Consider the following 23,621-nt stretch of genomic DNA (forward strand, 5'->3'; position numbering starts at 1 on the left):
GATCAAGGACGTTGCATCTAGTGTATGAGGCATTAAACAGGCAAAGGATTCACTGACGTTGAGAAATTAGACAGAATCTTTGATTCATAAAGAATTCAGACAAAATCTGAAAGTAAGCATAACACCACCTTGGAGAGAATGCACCCGACGTCAAATCCAGGTCCTGCCGATGGCGCATCTCCCTCTTCACTATCACTGTGGTCGATCCTGCGGTATAGCTTCCATGTACCTCCATGACCACGTATCCGCTGACTCCCGCGGCAGCCGCCAAGCACCACCTGACCACCGGGACAGCCAATAACGACGAGGCCTTCAGCTTCAGCCACCGCCGAGCATCACGATATAGCGGAGGCCTCGACCCTCGGCACCTCGCCCGCAGCCTGCCGCACCTCACCTTGGGATGCGGAGACGACGCCGCTGTACCGGTGCATGAGGTAGCGGGCGTCGTAGCCGGTAGCGAGGGAGCGGAGGTCGTCGTGGCGGCGCCGCCAGCGCCCGACGGTAGAGGGACAGGGATGCGGACGCACCTTGGGTCACGATTATTTGGGGGCTTGGGTTGGTGCGAGCCGCGGGGAGCCGAGGACGGGACGCTTGCTTGGTGGCGCCGGGGGGAACTTGAAGCTTGTTCTGTTCTCTGTGCGAGACGGGGAAGGGGGGTGTGGACTGTGGAGTAGAGTAGTCAAACTGGAGGACGGGGACGAATCCCGTGTGGGCGTTTGGGGGTGCAGAAGAGTCAGCCTTTATTTTTCTTTTTGCTGCTTCTTTGTTTTTCTTTTCACATGTTACAGTTAATTTCTGTGTTCCTCCAACAAAGAGTTAATTTCCCGCGGAGACCTTTCGAATGGATACGGCTGGCCATCGTCCTGCCAGTGCCAACTTATACAGCACAAATTGTGGAGAAAAAACACATGCATTATTTCCCTTCTTACAACGTTTTCTTTCATTGCGAGCTTGCACGATCGCGTGCAAGTCCGTCGTCGGGTACGATTGTTCAATCACTGTCGTCGGGTACGATTGTTCAATCATTAAAGGTAATTTGGTTGCTCAATACAGGAAGATATCCAAGGTTCAACTATATCAGCCCCTTTATTCATGGAGATGGTCATCATTCTCCGAAGACTAGTTTTAGCAAACACTAATGACAACAATGACTGACTTTCGTTCAAGTTTAGTAAACACTGGAGCTTCACAAACAGGCATGGTCATCCACAGGGTAGTCACAATAATGCTCTTTTTTATTTTCCTTCCTTTTTTACATAACATCTCCCCATGATCACACGGTTTTGTAAACAGCCATGGAACCGGAGCATTTAGCTGCATCCTTTGCATAGTCAAGCGAAGTCACAACTCACAAGGCGCACACACATTATACGGATATTCTTCTTAATTTAAACCAATTTTATTGGAACAAGAAAGAAGCCCTCCAACTCATTCCAGAATTATTTGAGGCGGCCAGCGAAACCCAGCCGTGAGGTCATCGAGCACCTCAGCCCACTCGCACTCGTGCCACTCTCGGCGGTGTGGGACGATCTGCAGCGCCCCAAGCTCCTGCTCGTCGTCCCTGACATGCCCGTCGAGCAGGTGAACACGCCTCAGCAATGGTGATCTCTTCATGATCAGCCTGACAAAGCTGGTTTGCCATCCTAGTCCTTCGAAGCCGGCCACGACAAGCTCCTTCAGACGACGGTACCGATCCTGCCGTGCACCAACGTCCAGACTGGCGCAGAGATCACCAGCACTTCTCTCTTCTGAGCTGTTGTCAATCTGCATTCAGATTTCAGAACAAGTTGGGTTTGCAATTATTTCCAAACACTTAAGCGCACCTGTTTTCAGTAAGTTAAGTGGCCAGGAAACAACATACATGAACATGGAATGACTCCAAGGCTGGTGTTGCATCGAGCAGTAGGAGAATCCATAGTACATCCCAGTTCGCCGGGACATTTGCGATGAACAGCTTCTTGAGCTGACTGAACTCGCTGAGAACAGCAAATGGTTCGATCCACATCTGCATACACAAATATATAGACAACGGTTTTTACATGGCAATGACAGGTTAACACAACTAGTTTGTATAAGAGATGATTACTCACCTGGGTCCCTTTAAACTGCAGAACAAGGCAATCTAGTTGCGGGGTCCTTTTGAAGAATTTGCTCGGTGGATATGTCCTCCTGGAACCAGATTCATCATCTATGTCGTTATCCTCAGTTTGTAAGTAGTCCAAGCTCACACGCCTGAGCTGAGGCACCTCACCATAGGATAACTTGGTAGGGCGACCGCGGCAAACAAAAGTTTCAAGACAAGGTAGCGAGATCAGACAGATTTTCCCAAAGTTGCACCTGTCCACTTGTAGATTCTTTAATTTTGATGATGGGGCAAAGATAAGAAATTTAGCTCGGTAAAAACTTGAAGATGCGACCCTGAAATCAGTTAGCTGCACACAGTTTGCAAGAATATCATTGACCAATCCAATATATGAAGCTTCACCCAATGAGAGTTTGGTGAGCCTCTTTGCTGTCAGGCAGTTCCATGCACAAATACCCTGGCAATTGGACAGCGCAAGCCGCTTGAGCCGCAAGTTCCGGTATGCATCCAGCTGCTTGAGGTCATAGTACAGGCAGTAGCCATCAACAACAAGCTCAAAATCCTCAACATCCCACTTGGCAATGGCTGTGGTGATCCATTCATCAATATTCTGATGCCAACGCCCTAGCATTTGGAGTCTCAGCTTCTGGACAGGCCGGCGTTGACGCACATCCTTTGGAGCCAGAAGAAATGCATTCACCTGCTTGACATAGCGTCGCATGGCCCGACGCTCGTAGCGTTCTAGGATGGCTGTGAGTGGTCTGATCTTGGTCATCCAACGCTCATGCCGAGCCTTGATGGCATAGATGTCAGTCAGCTTGTGCACATTCTTCTCTGCCTCGTACGCTGCCTTAGCCTCAATGGTAAGGCGCTTCAGGCGGTGGTAGCGTGGTGGGAGGAGGTCATCAGCAGCGAGGTTATAGGATGTTGGCAAACATCGAGGAAGATCACGCCATCGCTTCGAAAGGATGATGGTTGTTATTGTTGTGCGTGTGTCTAGCTTGCGGACGATGATGAGTAGTATCTCCTCTGGTAAGGTGCTGATCCTGTCCTCATAACTGTTGTATTCCTTGCCCGCACGCATCTAAATTTGTTTTGAAGAAACGTGGAATAGCAGTCAAAGAATGTAAAATAGGAGCTTTGAACAGCTAAAGTGAGCCACTTTACAGTATTGTAGCTAAATCACAGTTTGGTGGGTCAGGCAATCCAACAAAGGGGAAAACTGAGGGTAATTAATCCAAGATTTTGGACAATTGCTTGGACAAAAATTACTTTAATGGATGTCTGATCTGACAAATCCTGGAAATTTCTGATTAATTAGCTAGCCCGTCTACAGTGCAATCCTGCTGAAAATAAGCATGGACTGCACTGTATCTGTTTCACAGCGTTAGTGCTTTAATAGTATATCTCAGAGCGACGGGCAATCCAAAGGTAGTAAAAGGAAAGTGCCGTGCCAGCAGTGTGATTTTGGTTTTGGTGAAACACTAAGCATGTCAGTGGGGTTCTGATCTGATAGATTTTTGCCGCTAGTGCGAACAGATCGCTCTCTGAAGACACCCAAAGTCACGAGGGCAGGAAGAGGGCGAGGGATTACCCGTTTGCAGGGCGAGGCGGCGGCGACGGTGGGTAGGTCAGAGGCCTTCCGGAGCCGGCGATAGCGTCTAGCAGGCGTCTCCGAGTCCGAGGCCATCGAAGACGGTGGTCGCCGGCCGGTCGGCGACAAGGGGAACTCGAGTTTGTCGTTCGGGTAATCGGGTTGGGGGACTGCGAGCCCGGCCGGAGTCCTGAAAGAACGAATCTATTCTGTTCTTAACGAAATCACGATCCACCCCAAGTCCGGCTTTTTCCCCCCATGGGCTCGACAACGCAAGCCAGCCCAAACGGCCCAGGCCCACGACATCGTTGAAGTAGAAAATTCCAAATGGTACAAGGCAAGCATTAAAACACCAAACCCCTCGCCGCGAATCACTGCTGCTCAACGCGCCCGCTCTCTCTCCACTCGTTTCCCTCGCTCCCCTTTTCTTTCTTTCTTTTTTTCCCACGTTGCGGCGCCACCTCCCCCTCCCTCTCACACTTACCACCTGCCCCGCCTCTCTAGGGTTTCTCTGGGTTTTTGGACCGCGCCGCCACGCACCCCGCGGCCGCCGGATCGCCACCATGGCCGCCGTCGCCCCCGCCGCCGGACGTATCCTTGACGACACCTTGCAGCTCTACTCTTTCCCGGATTTGGTTGCGTTTTTTGGGCGAATTTCTTTTGAGATTTTTGGGCTGGGTTTTGGACCGGTGAGTAGCTTGGTTTCTCTTCGCCGCGGGAGATTCGTTGGTAAAGAGGAGGAGTCTAGAGTTTTTTTTTTGGGGTGATTTCGTTTGGGTTACAAGCGCGGACTTGTAGTGTGCGGTGTCGAGTTTGTGCTGTGAATTTGGTTTTGGTCGTTCCTCTATCCTAGTTTTTGCTCCGAGTTTTGGAATTCGATGCTGAATCTGTTATCTCTGGTATCTGTATTGGAAGCGTCTGGATCAGAATTCCTTGACTTGATTTGCTCCAGATGCTGCGGATTTGCTGCAGAAGCTGTCCCTGGATCCCAAGAGCGAAGGCGGCAAGGGCTCAGAGACGAATGAGAAGGTATGGTCCGCTTGCCTCTTCGCGCAATTCCAGCGAATCACTGCGTGGCGCTACGGTAGCACTTTGGAGTCTGAGCTTTGAACCCATTTGCAGGCATCGGGAGGGCTGAATGGTGTGTCAAAGGGTGCGGTGGTGTCTCCGAACCCTCCAGTGCTGTCAGCGGAGCCATGGGCGCAGCAGGATTACATGGATGCTGCTATGTACTACGGTGGCTACCCTGGAGCTTACTACTGTGGAGGTGAACCAGCACCATTTCTGTCGTGCCTGTTTCTAGTGAATTAGCAGTAGCACTGCAACTGCATAATTACATGTTGATGCCAAATTCAGAGCATTTACCTTGAACTCTGGTTTTGCAGGTTGGGGTGATTATTCCGTCTACGTGAGCCAGGATGGAGCGGATGCACTGTCCTCTGTGAGTATTCATCCCCTTCTTCACATCTCACTAAGCCTGTAGACACTTGGCTCCTTAGTTCAATCTATTGTCCAACCCCTTAAAGTTGGTTAGCAAATGCAAATCACACTCGAGATTTTAATCAGTACAAAGTTTATTTGGATTAATTGGTCTCACTTGTTTCTCAGGGTGTTTATGGGGACATGTACTGCTATCCTCAATATGGTATTGCTGATGGTCAGATTTATGGATCTCAGCATTACCAGTACCCATCCACATACCACCAGCCAAAGACTACTGCCAGCAAGCCAGCATACAAGGCTAAAACTGGCAAGTCAACTCCTTCATCACAAGAAGATGTTTCTACGGCAACTGCTGCTGATCAGCAGCCTGTCTTGTTGGATTCCTCCAAAATCACTCCGAAGAGCATTGATGGTGTAAAAGGTCCTAAGAAGGAGACTTTGCCTCTGAAACCAAATGAGCGTTTGGGTAATTACCAGAATCAAGGTAGCAAAACAGCTTATTCATGGTCTGGTAGCAGTACCTCTTCAGAAAAACATCCAAAACTCTCTGGTGGTAGTCCTACCTCAACAGCCTCTAACCGTAACAACAAGGTATAGCCAAATAATCTGAATGTGGAACCACTTTGTCATCTACTACTATTGAGCTTGCTCCACAAATTGTGTTACTTACTGAATGGTGTGAATACTAATCATTGGTAATAATCCATGTGCCACAGAACTGTATTCTTTGCTGTGACTTGTCAACATACGTTTTCTTCATTTATTTTTTGTTCAGGCTAGGCCTCTAATGATCACAACAAGGGTGTTCGAGAAAATGATAACATTAGGGAAAGCAAGATTGATGAACCAACTTCATTTATTTTGTTTGGCATTATCATCTAATTATCGATTGATTTTGTGTTATTTTGGAGGCAATGTTAAAACTATGTTCAGTTGCATTTTCAAGTGAAATTTACGTGCCCTGCATGCTCATGGATTGCTGTATTGGCACCAACTGCTTCTGAACTTGGGCATATTTCTTGCAGGGGCAGAACTCTCCGATGGGGCCACCATCTTCTGGATTCATGAGCTCCATTTACTCTGGTAGCGGAATGTACAACACGAACGCTTACACACCTAGCTTTTGGTATGGATCTCACGTCTATGGTCCTGGGCTATATGGTGGGTGGAATGCATTGTCGAATGGAAAGTACAGGCCCAGAGGAAAAACTTATGGATCTTATGGTTTTGGCAATGAAAACTTGGATGGCTTGAATGAGTTGAAGCGCGGACCAAGAGGTGGTCCCTTTAAAACCCAACAGGGGCCTGGGGCAGCTGCTGATGCAAAAGGACAGGAGCTTCCCACCAGTGATGGCTCTAATGCTGTTAAGCAGGATCAGTACAATCGTGCTGATTTTGTTGAGACCTACTCAGATGCCAAATTCTTTATTATTAAATCGTACAGTGAGGATGATGTTCACAAGAGCATCAAGTACAATGTTTGGGCAAGCACCCCTAGTGGAAATAAGAAGCTGGATGCCGCTTATGTAGAGGCTAAGGAAAAATCGAGCAGCTCTCCTGTGTTCCTGTTATTCTCTGTAAGTTTGATCATTGCACTCTGTTAAGAGGCTTCTTTTCCTTCTGTGAACAGTGTAAGGTTGGAAGTTGGATGCTGATTTTACTGTTCTTCCTCGATTTTTCAGGTTAACACCAGTGGACAGTTTGTTGGACTGGCTGAGATGGTGGGTCGGGTTGACTTTAACAAGACAGTGGAATACTGGCAGCAAGACAAGTGGACTGGTTGTTTCCCTGTCAAGTGGCACATTGTGAAGGACATCCCTAACGGCTTGTTGAAGCACATCATTCTTGAATATAATGAAAACAAACCAGTGACAAACAGCAGAGATACGCAGGAGGTGAGATAAGTTGCTTTCAATTCTTCTATTGTTTTGCCAATTTCCTCCACTGTTTGTATCAGGTCACACATTTAGAAGAAATTCTTGATATGCCTGAACCAGGAATCCTTGATAATATATGTGAACAGTACTATCTTAAGAGAAATGGAAATTTGTCCAGCAGATTTTCATGTATCTTCTAATGTTGCAGTAACTAAGTTTTCTCATACCTTCTCATGGTGTCTGCAGGTTAAGCTTGACCAAGGCCTTCAGGTGTTAAAGATTTTCAAGGATCATGTCTGCAAGACATCCATCTTGGATGACTTTGGATTTTATGATAACCGTGAAAAGATAATGCAAGAGAAGAAATCAAGGCGGCAGTATCCAGTGGAAAAGGTGTGTTGAGTGTGACTACCAGTCTACTTTATGTAATGAGCCCTCTTCTATTATGCACCTGTTTGAATCTTATCACTTGCAATTACACTTGTAAACGTGAGAACCACGGAAACTTAGCTTCTGTCTCCTAATAATTCCTTTGAACACTCACAAGTTCATAGCCTTGATGAGGATTATATGCAGCAATGAAGGTACTAGAATTGGTTTTAGCAATTATCCTATTAAGCTCATAAGGATCGACATTGTTTTCATTCTGGTTATTTAACCTCAGTTTCATGGTATCCATTAGTCAGATCAGTGTTTACCCTTATTTGGATGTTTTATAAGAAACTTATCGAACTTCCTTTTTTTGGCCCTGCAGGTCGTGAACCGAAAGTTGCTTGCCACCAATAATACTGAAAATGAAGCTACTGATGGGAAGCAGAGTCTGCAGAAATCTGAGGCTGTTGGGGAACAGAATGTTGTGAAGAATGGTGCAGTGGCAGTAGCTGCTAATGGTGTCCCTCCGAGGGACGAAACTCCTGTGGTGGAAAATGGTGCGATGGCAGTAGCTGCTAATGGTGTCGCCCCGAAAGATGCTAACCCAACAACCGAAGTGGTAGCGGTTGCAAATGGCTGTTAATTTTCGCTGCAGGCAACCAGCTACCTGAGCTCAGTGCAAGGAGACAGCTCATGTGCTGCTGCTGAAACCATCTGAGATGCTTCTAAGTTTTTCTCTCTCTCTTTGTTTTCCTTTGCAATGCTTCTAGGTTGCAGAAAGGTGCAGTCTATGGCGATTCTGTATCTGGCAGAAAGGTTCCTCTTGTTCGTTGCTTCTTCTGTACCATTTATCCTCCTATTGGTTGTGTCCTCTGGGAGTTGAGAGTTTGGTTAGGATGAGATAGAGATCGGCTGTTCCTGTTCCGTCGTGGTGCGTTGTCTTTTTGTCTTGTCATTTGGAGTTGTACCTAGGTGTGATGACTGGTGAGTGAGATCTGTAAGGGTTTCGAAGTGAATGACGATAGCAGTTTTTGTGGTGGATCATTTCTTTCACCTTGTTCCTCTCGAACCTTTTTAATTTCTGATCGAGTGACTGGGAAGTGTTTGAAGATCCGGACCTGCCAATCGGTTCGTTTTCCTTTCCTGCCGTGGTAGTTTGGCTGTTGCTGCTGCCGTGGTAGTATCGCAAACGACATCTGGTTTCAGTATCGTATCTCTCTTTCTCCTTTTCTTTATCAAGCACTCTTGCTTACGAGCCGCGTCGCAGGCTGCCGTGTGCCGTCGTGTCGTCGGCCAACCACCGACGCCCTTGAGGAGAAGATTTTTGTTGGAAGTAGCAGCTGCCAGCTGGACTGCGGGGGAAACAAACACCTTCTTGCGGAAATGATAATCTGGCAGGTTGGTTGAGCATTACCCCCAGAGTACAAGCGCATCGAGGTCAGGGTTCCAACACCGTCTGAACTCCGAGGGACCTCCTCCTCGCTCAGAATTGTCACAGACACCTGTACTGCTGCGCAGCCACTCCACTGATGCTTTGCCGGTGTTCCTGCACCAAAAAAAAAACAAATTAAAGTCCAACGCATAATCATTTTGACGACTGGTGACCAAGCCATATTCGGATTTCGGAACCTTCGACTGCGTTCATGGCAAGCTGAGGCACGCCGGCAGCGTTACGCGAGGCTCTCCTGCCAGCGGCATTTCGGCAAACAACCCCCCCGCCCACGAAAGTCTGCTCCGGGACCATGCCACGGCACCGGCAACGGCGTCCCCGCGACCGCTCCTGCTCTGCCATTCCGGTCAGCGGCCAGCACCTGCGTGTGGCCAGCCGTGTGCTACCTTGCACGCCGTCGCCTCTCGACCGCGCGCGTGCGGTAGGAGCACCAGATAAAGGAGCGGGGCCGGCGAGCGGCGTGATTGGCGTCCATGGACCTGGACTTGTCAGACTCCCAAGCCTGGCTTGGAAGAGGAGACTCGCTTGCGATTCAGTCGATCCGGGCCGCACAGGTCGCATCGGGCGTCTGGTAGGCACCCAGGGGGTGGACGGTATCCAAAGCGCCTGAAACACCTCCGGCCGCCAGAACGCCGTCTCCGCGGCACGCCGCGGCTCGCCCCAGCTCCGGCGAGTTCCCGCCTGCCACGTATTTCGCCGCATGCAACATGGAGGCGGAGTTGTTCCTGAAGATTTTTCCCCTGGATGCCTCTGAATGGTGGAATCGTCCTACTTCTCAATCGAGCTCGCTGCCTAGACCACCACATGCCAAGCCAATCGACACGAAATTGAATATAGCAAGATCGGTCTGCACTGAACTGCAGTGTACTCACAGTCACAGCAAAAGATTACCCCTGCTGCCTTATCACACCATCAGGAAAGAAAAAAATCTTCAGTTCGTCAGTTCACAGTAGCAGCGATTGCATTGCACTGCAGAGAAGGGGAACCATCCATAGGTAAATATCCGACATGATTCAACTTTACAAAGCATTGAGAGCCATCGGTACTGAATTCGTGAAAAAAATATAATAGAAATTAACTTCTGTTTCTATCAGATTTTGTACAAGCACAGTGCGCCACAGCAGAGCAGTTGACGGCAGCGCGGGCACCGGCCACCGAGGCAGGCGTGGCGGCAAGGGGCAGCCGCAGGTATCGAGGTGCGCGGCGCCGGGGTGGAGGGTGGCGTTCTCGGGTACGTCGTTTTAGGTTTTCTAGATTCATATCCATCTAGATATATACTATATCTAGATGCATAGTAAAAACTATGCTCCTAAAAACCAAAACGATCTACAATTTGGAACGGAGGGAGTACATGACAGGGCCGGTCCTTCTCGGCTTGTCCCGTTCTCCCATTTTCGACAAACCGAGAATTTGATTTAAATTTGCAAGTTAATTTTGCTTAATTGGTATCCTATTTCAACAATTATTGATTGCAATTTGTGAATGTCTATGAATTTGTGATAGTGTGAAATCGAGGCAGTGAGCATTACTTAAAAACAGTACCATAAAACTTGATATTATGTGATGCTATAATCAATTACACATGCCAAAGACTAGGATTTAGGTTGTAAAAAAATTTACCCTATAAAATTTTGAATACCCTTGTTCAAAATCCTGGGCCCGCGGAGGGCGCCGGCGAGTCCCGGCGGCGTCTGCCTCACTCGTCCTTCCTCCTGGAGACCTTGCCGGCTTGCCGCCGCCGCCGTGCACTGGCTTCGTGCGCTCCCAGTGCCCCCTCCCTCTTTTAGTCCCGCCGGCAACGCTCATGAGCGACGGCGAGCTAAAGATCAACTTATGGATGGATTCATCCATGAATTTCATCCGACCACTTATGGATGAATTTCGTTGGACATAATGTCGATTAGATGCCAGTGAAGCCAACCATTTAGCAACGAATCGAGAGATAAGCAAGAACAGTGCTGCAAAACGGACGGCGCAAGGGATTCGGCTCCAGATCGAAGCTTAATTCTCCGCTACACCTGATGATGCAAATACACAATCAGCAGAACTTCGGTTGTCAGTTCATAGTAGCAGTGATTGCACTGAGCAGCGAAGGAAGTTCATCCGTAAGTAAAATTTTCAGATGCTTCAACTTTACAGTGCATTGCAGCAGTGCTGAATTCTTGAACAGACGACGTGATAACAGATTCTGCTGTCAAGAATTCGCTCTTCGGTTTAAGAACAGGACCGTGAGAAAGTAGTAATGCCGTCTTTGTGACACTGAAACCAGTCAAAGAACAGGATCATGAGAAAGTAGTGGAGTAATTCACAGCCTGACGCGCAGGCAGCTCCATCCGCCAAACCAGCTGGCTGGCCTCACCGGGGTTCTCAGCGCTTCCTCCCCACGCAGCATCTCATGTCATGGGCGTCCAGCATGTCCGGCCAGTCTGCCGGATCAAACTGGTTTCGTTGGTGCTTAGAATGCTATTGACCTATTGTTCGGCGTTTCGTTGATTCAACCATGCCGCTAGTTCATCAGTCTTCTGATGATTTGATGCAGGTGCAGAATTCCGACGACAAAAACAATGGGAGAAATCTTAGCATCCGAATGGCCAAAGCTCAGTCGGATGTACATCAGTGACTTCACCAAATAAGGTAATGCTTGCAAGCTCTTTTTTTTTTCCAAGTAAATCCTCAGAACATACTACAGAATACCTCAGAAATTCATAATATGATCAGAGCTAGAGTTACAGACTTCCTGTCCAAGTTCCAATCCATGCAATACATTATTTACTAACAAATGAAATAGGGAAACAGTCAAATAATTTTTGAACCCCCAAAAACATGGCACCGACAGAACAGATTTTGCACACGATGCATCTGCACGCTCAATATTAAACTTGAGGTTTCTACCCGAGATTTGAGAAAATGTCTAAAGCACAGATGCTGAATTTAGCTAGTTTAACTCCTTTAGACCCGCTTCAGTTCTGAACTTCATCAGAGAGCATCTGGAAACTAAGCAAACAAGCGAGGATGTTCTGTGAGCTTTACAGCTAACGAGCTTGAATCATCTCAGGCACCATAGAAGCATCGTCGGCGACAAACTCACACACATGACAGTTTGAACCAGATGCGGTCCTAAATATAGAAGCTAGCAATTTATACAGCATTTCTTGGATGCACATCACGAGACCCAGTAGTCTCTGAAGAGGAGAGACCATAAACACCACCAGGAGTCCTGAAAAAGAGCAATAGAACATCTGTTACTTTGAGTTTAGAACATGAAAAATTCCTCCCAGCAGGAACGGTAGCAAAGAATAAAATGCCACTATGTAGCAGGTTTATTTGCAGTTAGTAAAAAGAACTATCGAGTGCTAAAGTACATATCAATTTGGTGAAACTGAAGATGGATACAAATAAGGACTATTTTGAAGAATAAGATACCATCTCTTGTTCTAATTTGAAAATAGAACAAGTTCCATGGTGAGAGATGAGTAACTGCTACTTTCAATAACAAATTAGCTCGAATGTCTAAAAAGAGGTATTAGCAGGAAGCACATCTAGCAAGATGTAATATGTTGAAACAAGCAACAGCAGATACTAAAGTTATAAGCACCAAGAAGTACAGATCTTGATTTAATTCTTTGGTTATTTAATGTTGTTTAGTATCACTCGATTAACCAAATATGAAACTAACAAAAACTAACTGAAAGAAAAACGTCTGACCATTCTTATACTACGTTCATGATGGTTAATCCTACGTATGGACCAACAAGTTGCACTGCTAATTGCCCTTTTGACAATCAATCTGCTATTTGTCAACCAAAAAGAAAAAAAAAAGGAAAAAAAATACCACAGTACCCCCTCCAGCCCACATGTGTGCAGGAGAAAAAAGAAACCAGAAATATGATATTTTTCATTTGTTATTGGTACTTGGTTCGTTTTTTAGTAGTTCTGGTACTTGAAACAAGTACTGAAGTGAGTACAAAGGATGATGAAAATCTAAGATGGGAAATACAAACTTGCCAAGCAGATGCAAGGTGATTTATGGAGGCTAATAAGGATTTTTTTCTTAAAGAAAATAAACAGCCTATTGGTCCATACATAGCATCTAAGTTTCTTGTGTGTCAATAAGACTAACAATGCTTTTAAAGGGGTAGAAGACATCCAACTGAAAAATATACCACTACAACTATAGCTATGGATTGACTGGACAGAAATTAAAGAAAATATTATCTTCGTTTGCAATAAGATGTCAAATCACTAAAGTTGCATTCAATCAGACTGCAGTAAATCAATTAAACCACAAAATAATGGCACAACACCACGAAAGTTGGCTTATGCTCTTTTTACGAACAAAAATCTACTGAGCGGTACAACCATGAGTTGAAACACATTTATGCTACCAGACATTTCAAATTAATCTAGCTAGTAGCTAGACATAAGTTTATAAAAAGGATATCAAGGAAAGGCTAGTAAGTTACCTTCATTTCTTTTCAACATTTGGCAAGCAGACAGCTGCGTCCATACCCCCACAGACAGGTAGCTTTGTGGATCCAGACTTTGCAATTCCCATGCATTGGATATTTGTGGTATCACAGGCACCTTGTCCCAACACCTGAGAACTCGTAGCCCCCTGCATTCCAGGATTGCAATACATCTGATCATTGCATCTGAAATCACAGGAGTTGGTCACCTGGGCGCCACCAAGAAAGCTTCCCTGGTCAACACTAGACACCAAATCGATGTTCTTGACTGGCCTCTGGTAAGGGAAAGCACCAATCTCCCCTTCAATCCTCCCTCTGATATCAACAAGCAGACAGCGAAGCCTGGCTACCTCCGCCTCTAGCGCCGCGTGATTCTGGAGCTTCTTCATGAGCTGCTGGTTCAAAGCTCTCAGATGGACCACCTCTTCCTCCAACGATGCTGTGTGAGCCTTCTTTTTCTCCCGGTACTTCCTCACGGCAGCTCGGTTACCAGACGGGCGCTTCTTGGAGGCGTTGTTCTCAGACGGCGACTCTGCAGTCTCAGCGGCCTCCGGCGAAGCTGCGACGATCTTGGTGTGGACATGGACGCAGGTGTGGGTGTGCGAATGATCATGGACTGGTGGATTGCAGGTGTGGGTGTGAGTGCAAGCATGGTGCTCTGTATCCTTCAAGATGTCATCAAAGTAGCTGCCCATGGAGCAGCTGCTGGGCGGATCGTTGCCGATGGAAGGGCACAAGAACGTGTCCGGGTTTGAGAAATCGAGGTCCCCATCATCCATTGTTGCGAGTTGCAGTCAAGTACAAACCTGGTAAGAAAAGAAAAGGATCAGATGCTTCAGCACTGACATTAGTAAAGCATAATTACGCAATAAACAAACCAAGGTCCCAATCGTCCACGATTCACTGCTGCGTGGCGACAATCCGTATTAGCTAAGCGGGGGCAAATCTAAACGTGGGACATGGGGAATCTCTAAAAAATTAAACTGCAAATTTTACTACTCTACAGAATCCGCCACTCAGCATAGAAATCCAGAACAAATTAAACAGACAGATTTCGATTCCAGGGCTCGCAGCAAACGAACAGATTCCGTGGAGCAAAGCAAATCGATCTTTACCACCAACTTCGGCCGCAGTAATCAAAACAAGGGTATGCTGTGGGGACGCCCTCTTTTAGAGATGCCTACGAATGCTCGAGATTTGATTACGGCGGCGGCCATCAGGGGCGAATCTAACGTGGGACACGCCGGTACAGCTGAACCCCTCAGGATCAGGGGCGGATCCAGTATAGGACATCCGATAATTCTTTTGCAAAGAATCGACGTTAGGGTTTGGGGAGCTCGATTTCGCGCAGCGGGAAGGGAACGGAATGGAAGGGCGTACCTAGTGGATACTCGTCGCCGGCGCTGAGCCCGACGAAGACCTGGGGCCGCTCGCGTCGCCCAGTCGTCGCCGCCAGAAAAGAAAAGCCAGGTATAGGGGCGACGGGCCGACGAGGGCGGCGGGCTAGAGACGACAAAGAGAGGAGGAAGCGAGAGTTTGTTTGTGGCGGAACGGTGGATGCGTCCTCAAGTGCTCGGGGGAGGCCTTCTTTGCTGGCGACGACGACGGGCGACGAGGATTCGGTTGGTGGCGGGTCGTATGAAATAAAAATATAAATTTTGGGTTGAATTGTGAAGGATGTTCATTACAATCTCGAGTTCGCTAGTCATGATTTTCCTCGAGCTCACTCGTTGAATTTTAGACCCGTGACGGAACTTTTATATTTGTGTTATTAATAAATCTAAGCAGACGTGTTGGAAGCCTCTCAAACTCATACGTCGTGTAGGCACACTGTTTGAAATTCATGCTTAAAAGGAAACATCGCCGTTGGCTCGGAGGTGTGGAAGAAAACAAAAACCACGTCGTCGCGAGAACGACGCATCGTAGGCTTTCATTTTCAGCACGCAAAGTTACAAGAAAAATGCTGCTACCACTCGCCGGGGCTGTTTCTCCGGCGGGAACATACGCACGGCCGCCCTCGCCTGCCGCCGCCGGTAGAGCCCGGGGAACGAGAGGACCGCGCGCGATTCAGGTCGTGGGGGCCGATTCGACCGACAGGCCCACGGCCTTCAGCCGAAAGGCGGGCTCAAGTAATTGAGCCTAACGATCGGCCCAGAAAACGCCTAGTGTGACTACCGGAGGCCGCATCCTAGCCGTAGGTTTAAGATCCAACCGACACCGTGACCTCTCGGCCTGGACGGTTAATGAAATACGGTCCAGGGTGGTCGGTGAATCGATTACCGACCCTGACCTTGGTCAGGTGCTGCCACGGTGCCTCCTCACCGGCGCGGCCTCGCGGTTGGCCGGCGCCGTCGTGCTCTGCGCCGTTCGGATCTTCCTCCGCTGCGGCGTCGGTGAGGTGAGGTGAGCATTGCCGCGCGGTGCATCCTCGCCGGTGCGGCCTCGCGGTTGGCCGGCGCCGTCGTGCTCTGTGCTCGGCGCCATGCATGGCCGCGGTGCGCGTTCGCGCCGCGCAGGTCCTGTATTGCACCGTTCACTGAGCAACGTGGTTTTGGCTCACGTGATTTTCTGAAGTGAAGTGAGCGGCGAATGCAAGGTCTCAGGTCTAGTGAGCGTAAAGCACCAGCTCAGAAAAATCGAAATGGAACAATTCGTCACTCTCTAGGACTTATTGCGGAACTTTCAGTTAAATGAAGAAGAAGATAAGATAGCATGGTGGTGGACTGCAAATGGGTCGTACACAGCACAATCAGCATATCAGGTGCAGCTCAGAGGAACATATTGCACCTTTCAGGGGAAAAGCTATGGGAAGCACATGCTGAAACCAAGCACAAACTATTTGCATGGTGGTTCGTCAGGGAGAAAATTCTAACAGCTGATCAAATGCTAGCCAGAAACTAGAACTGTGATCAAGTGTGCACGTTGTGTGATCAAGAACAGGAAACAGCGGTCCACTTATGCTTACAGTGCTGCTATGCAAAGGAGGTTTGGCTGCTGGTCTCCAACTGGACGGGGGAAAATCACAATTCCTGACGACGCTAATGCAGAAGTCGAGCAATTAATGGTGGACATCAGCAATGAAGAACATCACAAGGAAGCAACAAAGATCGATGGCTGCATATCTCGTCGTAACGGCATGGAATATTTGGAAAAAACGGAACAGAAGGATCTTCGAACAAAAAGCTCTAACGCCACCACAAATCCTACAAATGATCCAAGACGACATCAAGCTAAGACAGGGAGCATGCGGGTACCCCATGTTGGGGTTGGGGTAGTGTATCTTTAATTTCTAATGCAGGAGTTTAGAGACGCTTCATTAAATTTATGTAATATTGAACCAAATGTAACCGTAAACTTCATCCTTCTTAAATGATTTAGCAGTGCTCCTACTTCCTTTAAAAAAGAAAAAGAAAAATCGAAATCCCTGTGTTCAACACGAGCACACATGTGGCATGCCCAGCAATTATTGTTACACCATGTCGCTCGATCGGATGGCGTCGCGGAAGCTCCTGGATCCTGATCGATCTGCAGGCCTTGCATATACGTCCATCATCACCACTCGGAGAGGAAGCGCCGAGACTGAGAATGAGACGGCGCCGGCGCCGGCGCAGGGGCCGGCGTGCCGGGGAGAACGGTGACGTTGAGCTTCATGCCGAGCCGGCAGTGTTGGCCCACCACGCAGATGAACCACCTCCGGCCCGGCTTGTCGAGGGCGACGACGTCCTTGCCGGAGTTCCAGACGGAGGTGGCCGCGGCCTTGGTGCACGCCTTGAAGTCCGCCCCGCTCACCTCCGCCACGTTATGGGAGTTAGCGCTGTACTTGAACGCTGCATAAAGCGTCCCAAATATCAGACACCTTCAGCGGTTCAGAAACTTCAGATGCATGCATGGTCCTGCAATGTCTTGGACTCGTGCAATTACGTACCTAGCGTGTCACCGACCGTGAACTGCTTGCTCTCGGCCCAGGCGGCGTAGTCGAACCCGAGCGTCCAGCCATAGCCATCGCCCACGACGTGATCCGTGGCGGAGGCGAGCGCGGGGAGGAAGACGATGGCGATCGCGGACGCTATCACTGCCGCGGCGACCATTTGCTTGGAAGCCATGGAGGCGAGGAGGGCTTCGATTCCTTTCTACTTGCTCTGCTTTTACTTGTTTCTGTGTGTGTGTGTGTGTGTGTGTGTGTGTGTGTGTGTGTGTGTGTGTGTGTGTGTGTGTGTATGCTGTGAGCTCAGAAGGACAAATGCAGATGCATGCTTATATAGGTAGCGAGTTCTTGTCTGTTCCGGGAAGGTTGCAGAATGGGTCAGCTGCGACGGACTCCATGCAGGCTCAGGGCGGCAGGGTGATCCCAAGCGCCAAATCAACGTTGGCCGGACTTGTAATCTGTACAGGTCCATGAACGTACTTAAAATATTGGATGCATATTCTTTTTCAACTAAACATAATTCAACGGGCACACAAACTATATTACGTCTAAGATACAACAATTTGCAAGTTAGCGTTGTCACCTACGATTCTCATTTTGCAACAAATGGAGGCTTTTCTTTTCAAAAAGAAAAAAAGAAAGGAAGGGAAAAGGAAAGAAATGGTGGGTGGTGGCAGCACATAATACAGGCGTGAAAGCTCTGCTTCTGAGTAACCAATGAACATATAATGCACACGCGCATCATCACGAATTTGAGTTGTTTGACATGGTCTCGGTACCTGTGTCACCTGTTCACTTCGAGGTAGGGCCAATTTTTTTCAGTAGAGCTAGAGTACAAGAGATAGCTAGGGCTGGAACTTTAGCCTGGATCTGTTTGACGCTAAAATTTTACATCGAGGCATCGAGCTACATACGTGGAGCGGCCAGCAAGCCAAAAACTTTGGTAAATTTTGGGCGAACAACTAGCGACCACCCAGCTGAACTTTGGCACGGCTCCAAATTTAACTCAGCCACACGGACCGTTCTTTTCCTGTCAACTTTTCACAGCTCAGTTTTTTGCATAGACATGCGTTTTTTCAAGAGGAAACCTTTTTTTGTTACATTTGGGCACACAACCGTTAAGTGACAATACAATTGGATTATTACAGCATGTGCTTGATTCCCAGCCAGTGTGCATGGACACACCGTTTCCAGCATTGTGCAGTTTTCAGCAAGAAGGGGCATGAGGGTCGGGCACTCGGGCTCTGTAGTTGCTTGTGTAAAATTTGGAGGGACGTGGTTGCCCATATCAGCACACCATGGTTGCATGTTTATATAGAGGCTAAACTAGCTTAAGAGATTACAAGACGAATCTGTTGAGATCTGATTTGGTTGTGTATCGTGTAGAATAAGTAACAGACTCAAACTCTATATCTATAACCAACCAGATGCTCAACGACTCAAACATGATTTACACGCAGTATAGATAGGGAGAGATCTAAACTATCTCTAACACCCTCCCTCAATCTAAACATCATCTTTCTTCTGAAGGTTTAGATTGTCAACAAATTCTTCAAACTTGCGAACAGGAAGAGGCTTGGTAAATCCATCAGTTATCTGATCATTTGAAGATATAAACCGAACTTGAAGTTATTTGCCAATAACTCTCTCTCTTACAAAATGGAAGTCAATCTCAACGTGCTTTGCTCGAGCATGGAAGACTGGATTTGCATAAAGATAAGTAGCACCCAAATTATCACACCATAAAGATGGAGCTTGCTCCAACTGAATCCCAAGTTCAGCTAACAGAGACTCTAACCAAATAATCTCCGATGTAGCATTTGCCATAGATTTATATTCTGCCTCAGTACTTGATCTTGACATTGTTGCCTGTTTCCTAGCACTCCATGAGAACAAATTACTACCAAAGTAGATAGCAAATCCACCGGTAAATCGTCTGTCATCTACACTACCGGACCAATCCGCATCAGAGAAACCATTAATTGAGATAGACTTATCCTTCCGAAACTTTAATCCCAAGCCAATTGAAAACTTAATATATCTTAGTATTCTCTTTACTGTTGACCAATGCAAACTTGTAGGGGAATGTAAAAATTGACAAACCTTATTGATTGAATATCCAATGCCAGGTCTTGTTACTGTCAAGTATTGCAGTGCACTAACAACACTCCTGTGCCTGGTAGAGGCTTCAGCTCCCAACGGTTCTCCTTCATAACAAGACAACTTCTCTGTAGCCGACAGAGAAGTAGATATAGGTTTGCATTTGGCCATTGCTACTTAAGATAGGATTTGCTGAGCATACTTTTCTTGTGACCGAAGAATCCCATCCTTCTCCTTCTTGACTTCTATACCGAGGAAGAAGTGCAAATCTCCCAGGTCCTTTAATGCAAAATATTTTTTGAAATCTTGTAACTATGCATCTATAGCTTCAGAAGAGGAGCTAGTAATAATTATGTCATCCACATAAATATACATGCTCTCTTCTATAAATAAACAGTGACATGTCAGACTTAGAAGTCCTAGATCTAAGATTAATAAGCTTTTCACTTAACCTTGAGTACCACGCCCTTGGGGCTTGGGGCTTGCTTCAAGCTGTAAATTGCCTTGTCTAATTTCCACAAAAAATTGGAACCACCGGTGTTTCAAAACTCAGTGGTTGCCTCATATATACTTTTTCTTTTAGAACACCATGAAGATATGTGGCAGTAAGAAAGGCTTGATCCTAATATTTGAGAGGCATAGACGCATTTGCTAGAAGGACCAAGCCAACTTCAACAATGTGCCTATGTTTTCGCTCTATAGCATCATTTTGTTGATGAGCATGTGGGCAGGACACACGATGGGAGATTCCAATACGCTGAAAAAAAGATTTTAGCTTCTCATGCTTTCCTCCCCAATCCGATTGCATAGAAACAATTTTCTTCGTAAATTTTCTTTCTACAAGCTTTTGAAAGTCTTGGAAGACATGGAAAACATCTGATTTCTTTTGTAGGAGATAGATCCAAGTGTACTTGCTAAAGTCATTAATGAAACTTACATAATAGGTGTGTTGACCAATCGAGATAGGCGCAGCCCCCAAACATCAGAAAAGATTAGATCAAGAGGTGCTTGTGAAGGAATATGAGTATTCGAATAAGGGAGCTGATGGCTCTTGGCCAATTGACATGAATCACAAATAATTTCATAATCTTGATCACTAACACAAGGTAATTTATTGAAACTAAGAACTTTCTCAACAATAGGAAAAGCTGGATGACCTAGTCGACTATGCCACTTGGAAGTAGATGGCTTATTGACTGCAAAGGCTTGTTTATTGTGACCTCCTCTTGATAATGACAGCCCTAAGGATATGGCCTCCCGTGCATCTACCTTGATGCAGGACTCTCTTTGTTTGCTAGTTCTTGATTAAAAAAAAAGAATTTGGATGAAATTCAAGAAAAGTTTTGTTATCTTTAGCTAATTTGTGGACATAGACAAGATTCTTGCTAGCGCTAGGAACATGAAAAATATTCTTAAGATGTAAATCTCTACTAGGGGTATGTAAAGTTGTATGTCCAATATTACTAATGCGCATACCTGATCCATTTGCAGTGTGCACTTGATCACGACCATTATACTCGTCACGAACCGCCAACTTTTCTAGCTTGCTAGTAACGTGATCTGTGGCTCCACTGTCAGCATACCAATTTGTATCATACCCATATCCTGATGATGCAACTCTTGCCATCTTCTGGTGGTGCTGCTCCTCTTCCTCATCATAATGGTACCATCATCTGTTGGCTTCATGACCCACTTTCTTGCAAATCTGGCACACGGGCCTTGAGTTCTTTCCACCTTGCTACCCTCCTTGCTTGAATTGATGTGTACCATGGGTGGCACGATTCTGATCTTGTCCTCCTCGACCACCATTGTTGTTTTTCCCACGGTTATTGTTGCCACGACCGCAGATCATATGCCAATAATTGGGAGAACAGATCATTCATGGAGATGGGATCAGAACGACCAAGAATTGAAGAGGCAAAAGTATTGTATTCATAATCAAGATCATTCAGGATATTGGAAATCATCTCGTCATCTTCAACTTTCTTACCAACAGCAGCGAGCTCATCTCTGATCGCCATCATCTTGTTGAAGTAGACGGTGCGGGTCATATTGCCCTTCTTGGTGCTGGTGAGCTGTATGCACAAGTTAGTCACACACGCTCTGGAGTGCGCTGCAAATCTTGCTTCTAGCGCCTCCTATGCTTCTGCCGAGGTGGTCATAGATGTAACATGCGCCAACGCATCTTTTGTGAGCGAGTTCAGCAGATAGCTCAGCAATTGCTAATCTTTAGCTACCCACGAGGCATGCTCGAGGTTAGGGACGATCTCCTTCTTGGCGTCAGCCTTGACCACTTCCATAGTTGCCGGAGGCTCAAGGATATTACCCTCTAGGTACCCCATAAGCTGAGCACCGCGCACGGCAGGAAGGAATTGCGCCTTTCAAAGGAGATAATTGTCTTTGGTGAGTTTCTTAGAAACGCCGGCACCAAGTTGCGCCGGAGCTAGGGAGGACAACGCCATGGGAAGGGTGTTTGAGATTGTAGATGTGTTTGGAAGAAGTGGCTCTGATTACCATGTAAAATTTGGAGGAATGTGCTTACCCATTTCAGCACACCACGGTTGCATGTTTATAGAGGCCAAACCGGCCTAGGAGATTACAAGACAAGTATGTTGAGATCTGGTTTGGTTGTGTATCGTGTACAACAAATAACAGTCTCAAACTTTATATCTATAACCATCCAGATGCTCAATGACTCAAACATGATTTACACGCGGTATAGATAGGGAGAGATCAGCTTGACCTATTGAACAGCTATGATCCTGGACACGCATTCCTAAATGCCTTCGATAGCGTCGCGATGCATTCTTGTTTAGCAGAATCGAAGCCCCCGTCGTTGTCTTCAAGCATTTGGAAGAACGCAATCGAACATAGCACACACAGTGGAGAATAATCTGAAGACATACAATCTTAACTGTTAAGCAACCCAAGCATCAGATATTCAGATGGCCATGCCACTTCGGTAGCAACATTGGTAGCTTCAGTGACCAAATTAGATCAATTTAATCATCGACATTCGAAAAAATTTGAATACGTAGTTAAAAAATATTCTGGATACAAATACACAAGGAAAATTTCTCTTGGAAACACACAGAATGAAACCGCATCAGGACTCTCTTAAAGGAAACCACAACACAAACTCAACGCTCAAATCAAGTACAGTATACGTTTACGTAGGCACAGAAGGCGGCTGGAAGCCTAGAAGGCTAAAACACGAGCACGGCCGCGATCACCGCGAGCACGGCCTGCGCGAGGCGCGCCTGGACCTTGGCCGCGGGGCTGGACGGCGGCGGAGGCGCCGTGGACGGGACCTCGGCGGTGGCGGCCTCCTCGGCGGCGAGGACGTTGATCTTGACCTTCATGCCGTTCTTGCAGTGCGCGCCGACGCTGCAGACGAACCACCGACGGCCGGCCGCGCCGAGCGTGACCTGGTCCTGGCCGGTGGTCATCGCCTTGGAGTCCTCCGGAATGTTGCACGCCGCGAAGTCGGCGCCGTTGACCTCCACCACCGTGTGGCTGGGCTCGCTGTACTTGAACACTGCAACGCGCATGGCAATCAGTACAGGTCATCTCGTTGTGCGCCGTGGAGGAGAAGCAAGTGGTGAGGCCGTTGCATTGCATGCGTACCTAGCGTGTCGCCGACCTTGAACTGCTTGGTCTCGGCCCAGGTGGAGTAGTTGAACCGCAGTGCCCAGCCCTTGTCGTCGCCCACCCAGTGCTCGGTGGCGGCGGCGAATGCCGGGAGGAAGGCGACGGCGAGCGCGGCCGCGACGAGCACGAGCATCTTCTTGGAAGCCATTGGGCGTGCCGTCAGAGCTCAGAGCTAGCTAGCGCACTCTTCTAGTTCTGTGCAGCGAATGCCTCTTCTTCTGGCTTCAGAGTGCAGCTAAGCTAGCTCTTGGTTTGTGCACGCGCTGCTTCTCGGTTTCTGGCCTGAGAAGCGAAGATGCATCTGCAAGTGTATATATAGATGGAGATGGAGAGGACAGAGCAGGGCTCAGTACGAACCAGTCACTTGGTCTGGCAGGCATGAGTGACTGTCAGTGGAAGCAGAGAAGGACTTGTTATGCGTCGCAGCTGGAGCAGGCCAACGGCGGCAGCCATGGAAGTGCCTCGCGTGGCGCCAAATGCAACGAAACGGCGCTTATCTCTTGAACATGTGCGAAGAGAGAACGACGTGCGTGAACAATTGCCGCGTTTGGTTCCTTTTACTTATTTTTAGCACGTGTCACATCAAATATTTAGATACTAATTATGAGTATTAAACGTAGACTATTTACAAAACCCATTACATAGATGGAGGCTAAACGA

The 23,621-nt window shown here is 47.4% G+C and overlaps 5 protein-coding genes across 5 annotated transcripts; 1 reads left to right on the top strand and 4 right to left on the bottom strand.

Moving 5' to 3' along the window:
* Positions 1-1,214: 1,214 nt before the first annotated feature.
* LOC101782804 lies at positions 1,215-3,873 on the bottom strand. Its single transcript, XM_004981410.4, has 4 exons — positions 3,678-3,873; positions 2,091-3,167; positions 1,862-2,005; positions 1,215-1,764 (listed from the first exon to the last, which is right to left on the bottom strand). Exons 1-4 carry the CDS (start codon positions 3,771-3,773, stop codon positions 1,429-1,431), a joined length of 1,653 nt encoding a protein of 550 aa, XP_004981467.1. The 5' UTR covers positions 3,774-3,873; the 3' UTR covers positions 1,215-1,428.
* A 189-nt stretch (positions 3,874-4,062) lies between these two features.
* On the top strand, positions 4,063-8,429 carry LOC101782398 (YTH domain-containing family protein 2). Its single transcript, XM_004981409.2, has 9 exons — positions 4,063-4,268; positions 4,630-4,706; positions 4,800-4,944; positions 5,063-5,118; positions 5,286-5,711; positions 6,146-6,697; positions 6,803-7,015; positions 7,244-7,390; positions 7,752-8,429. Exons 1-9 carry the CDS (start codon positions 4,241-4,243, stop codon positions 8,010-8,012), a joined length of 1,905 nt encoding a protein of 634 aa, XP_004981466.1. The 5' UTR covers positions 4,063-4,240; the 3' UTR covers positions 8,013-8,429.
* Positions 8,430-11,457: 3,028 nt separating this feature from the next.
* LOC101781993 (basic leucine zipper 19) lies at positions 11,458-14,884 on the bottom strand. Its single transcript, XM_012848666.3, has 3 exons — positions 14,666-14,884; positions 13,283-14,091; positions 11,458-12,036 (listed from the first exon to the last, which is right to left on the bottom strand). The coding sequence occupies exon 2, from the start codon at positions 14,062-14,064 to the stop codon at positions 13,285-13,287; it is 780 nt and encodes a 259-aa protein (XP_012704120.1). The 5' UTR covers positions 14,065-14,091; positions 14,666-14,884; the 3' UTR covers positions 11,458-12,036; positions 13,283-13,284.
* Positions 14,885-16,837: 1,953 nt separating this feature from the next.
* LOC101762175 (mavicyanin) lies at positions 16,838-17,388 on the bottom strand. Its single transcript, XM_004986135.1, has 2 exons — positions 17,211-17,388; positions 16,838-17,112 (listed from the first exon to the last, which is right to left on the bottom strand). Exons 1-2 carry the CDS (start codon positions 17,386-17,388, stop codon positions 16,838-16,840), a joined length of 453 nt encoding a protein of 150 aa, XP_004986192.1.
* A 5,128-nt stretch (positions 17,389-22,516) lies between these two features.
* On the bottom strand, positions 22,517-23,218 carry LOC101762578 (basic blue protein). Its single transcript, XM_004986136.2, has 2 exons — positions 22,938-23,218; positions 22,517-22,848 (listed from the first exon to the last, which is right to left on the bottom strand). The coding sequence occupies exons 1-2, from the start codon at positions 23,107-23,109 to the stop codon at positions 22,517-22,519; spliced, it is 504 nt and encodes a 167-aa protein (XP_004986193.1). The 5' UTR covers positions 23,110-23,218.
* Positions 23,219-23,621: the final 403 nt, after the last annotated feature.

Source organism: Setaria italica, chromosome IX (genome assembly GCF_000263155.2).
Source record: "Setaria italica strain Yugu1 chromosome IX, Setaria_italica_v2.0, whole genome shotgun sequence".
Classification (NCBI taxonomy): domain Eukaryota; kingdom Viridiplantae; phylum Streptophyta; class Magnoliopsida; order Poales; family Poaceae; genus Setaria; species Setaria italica.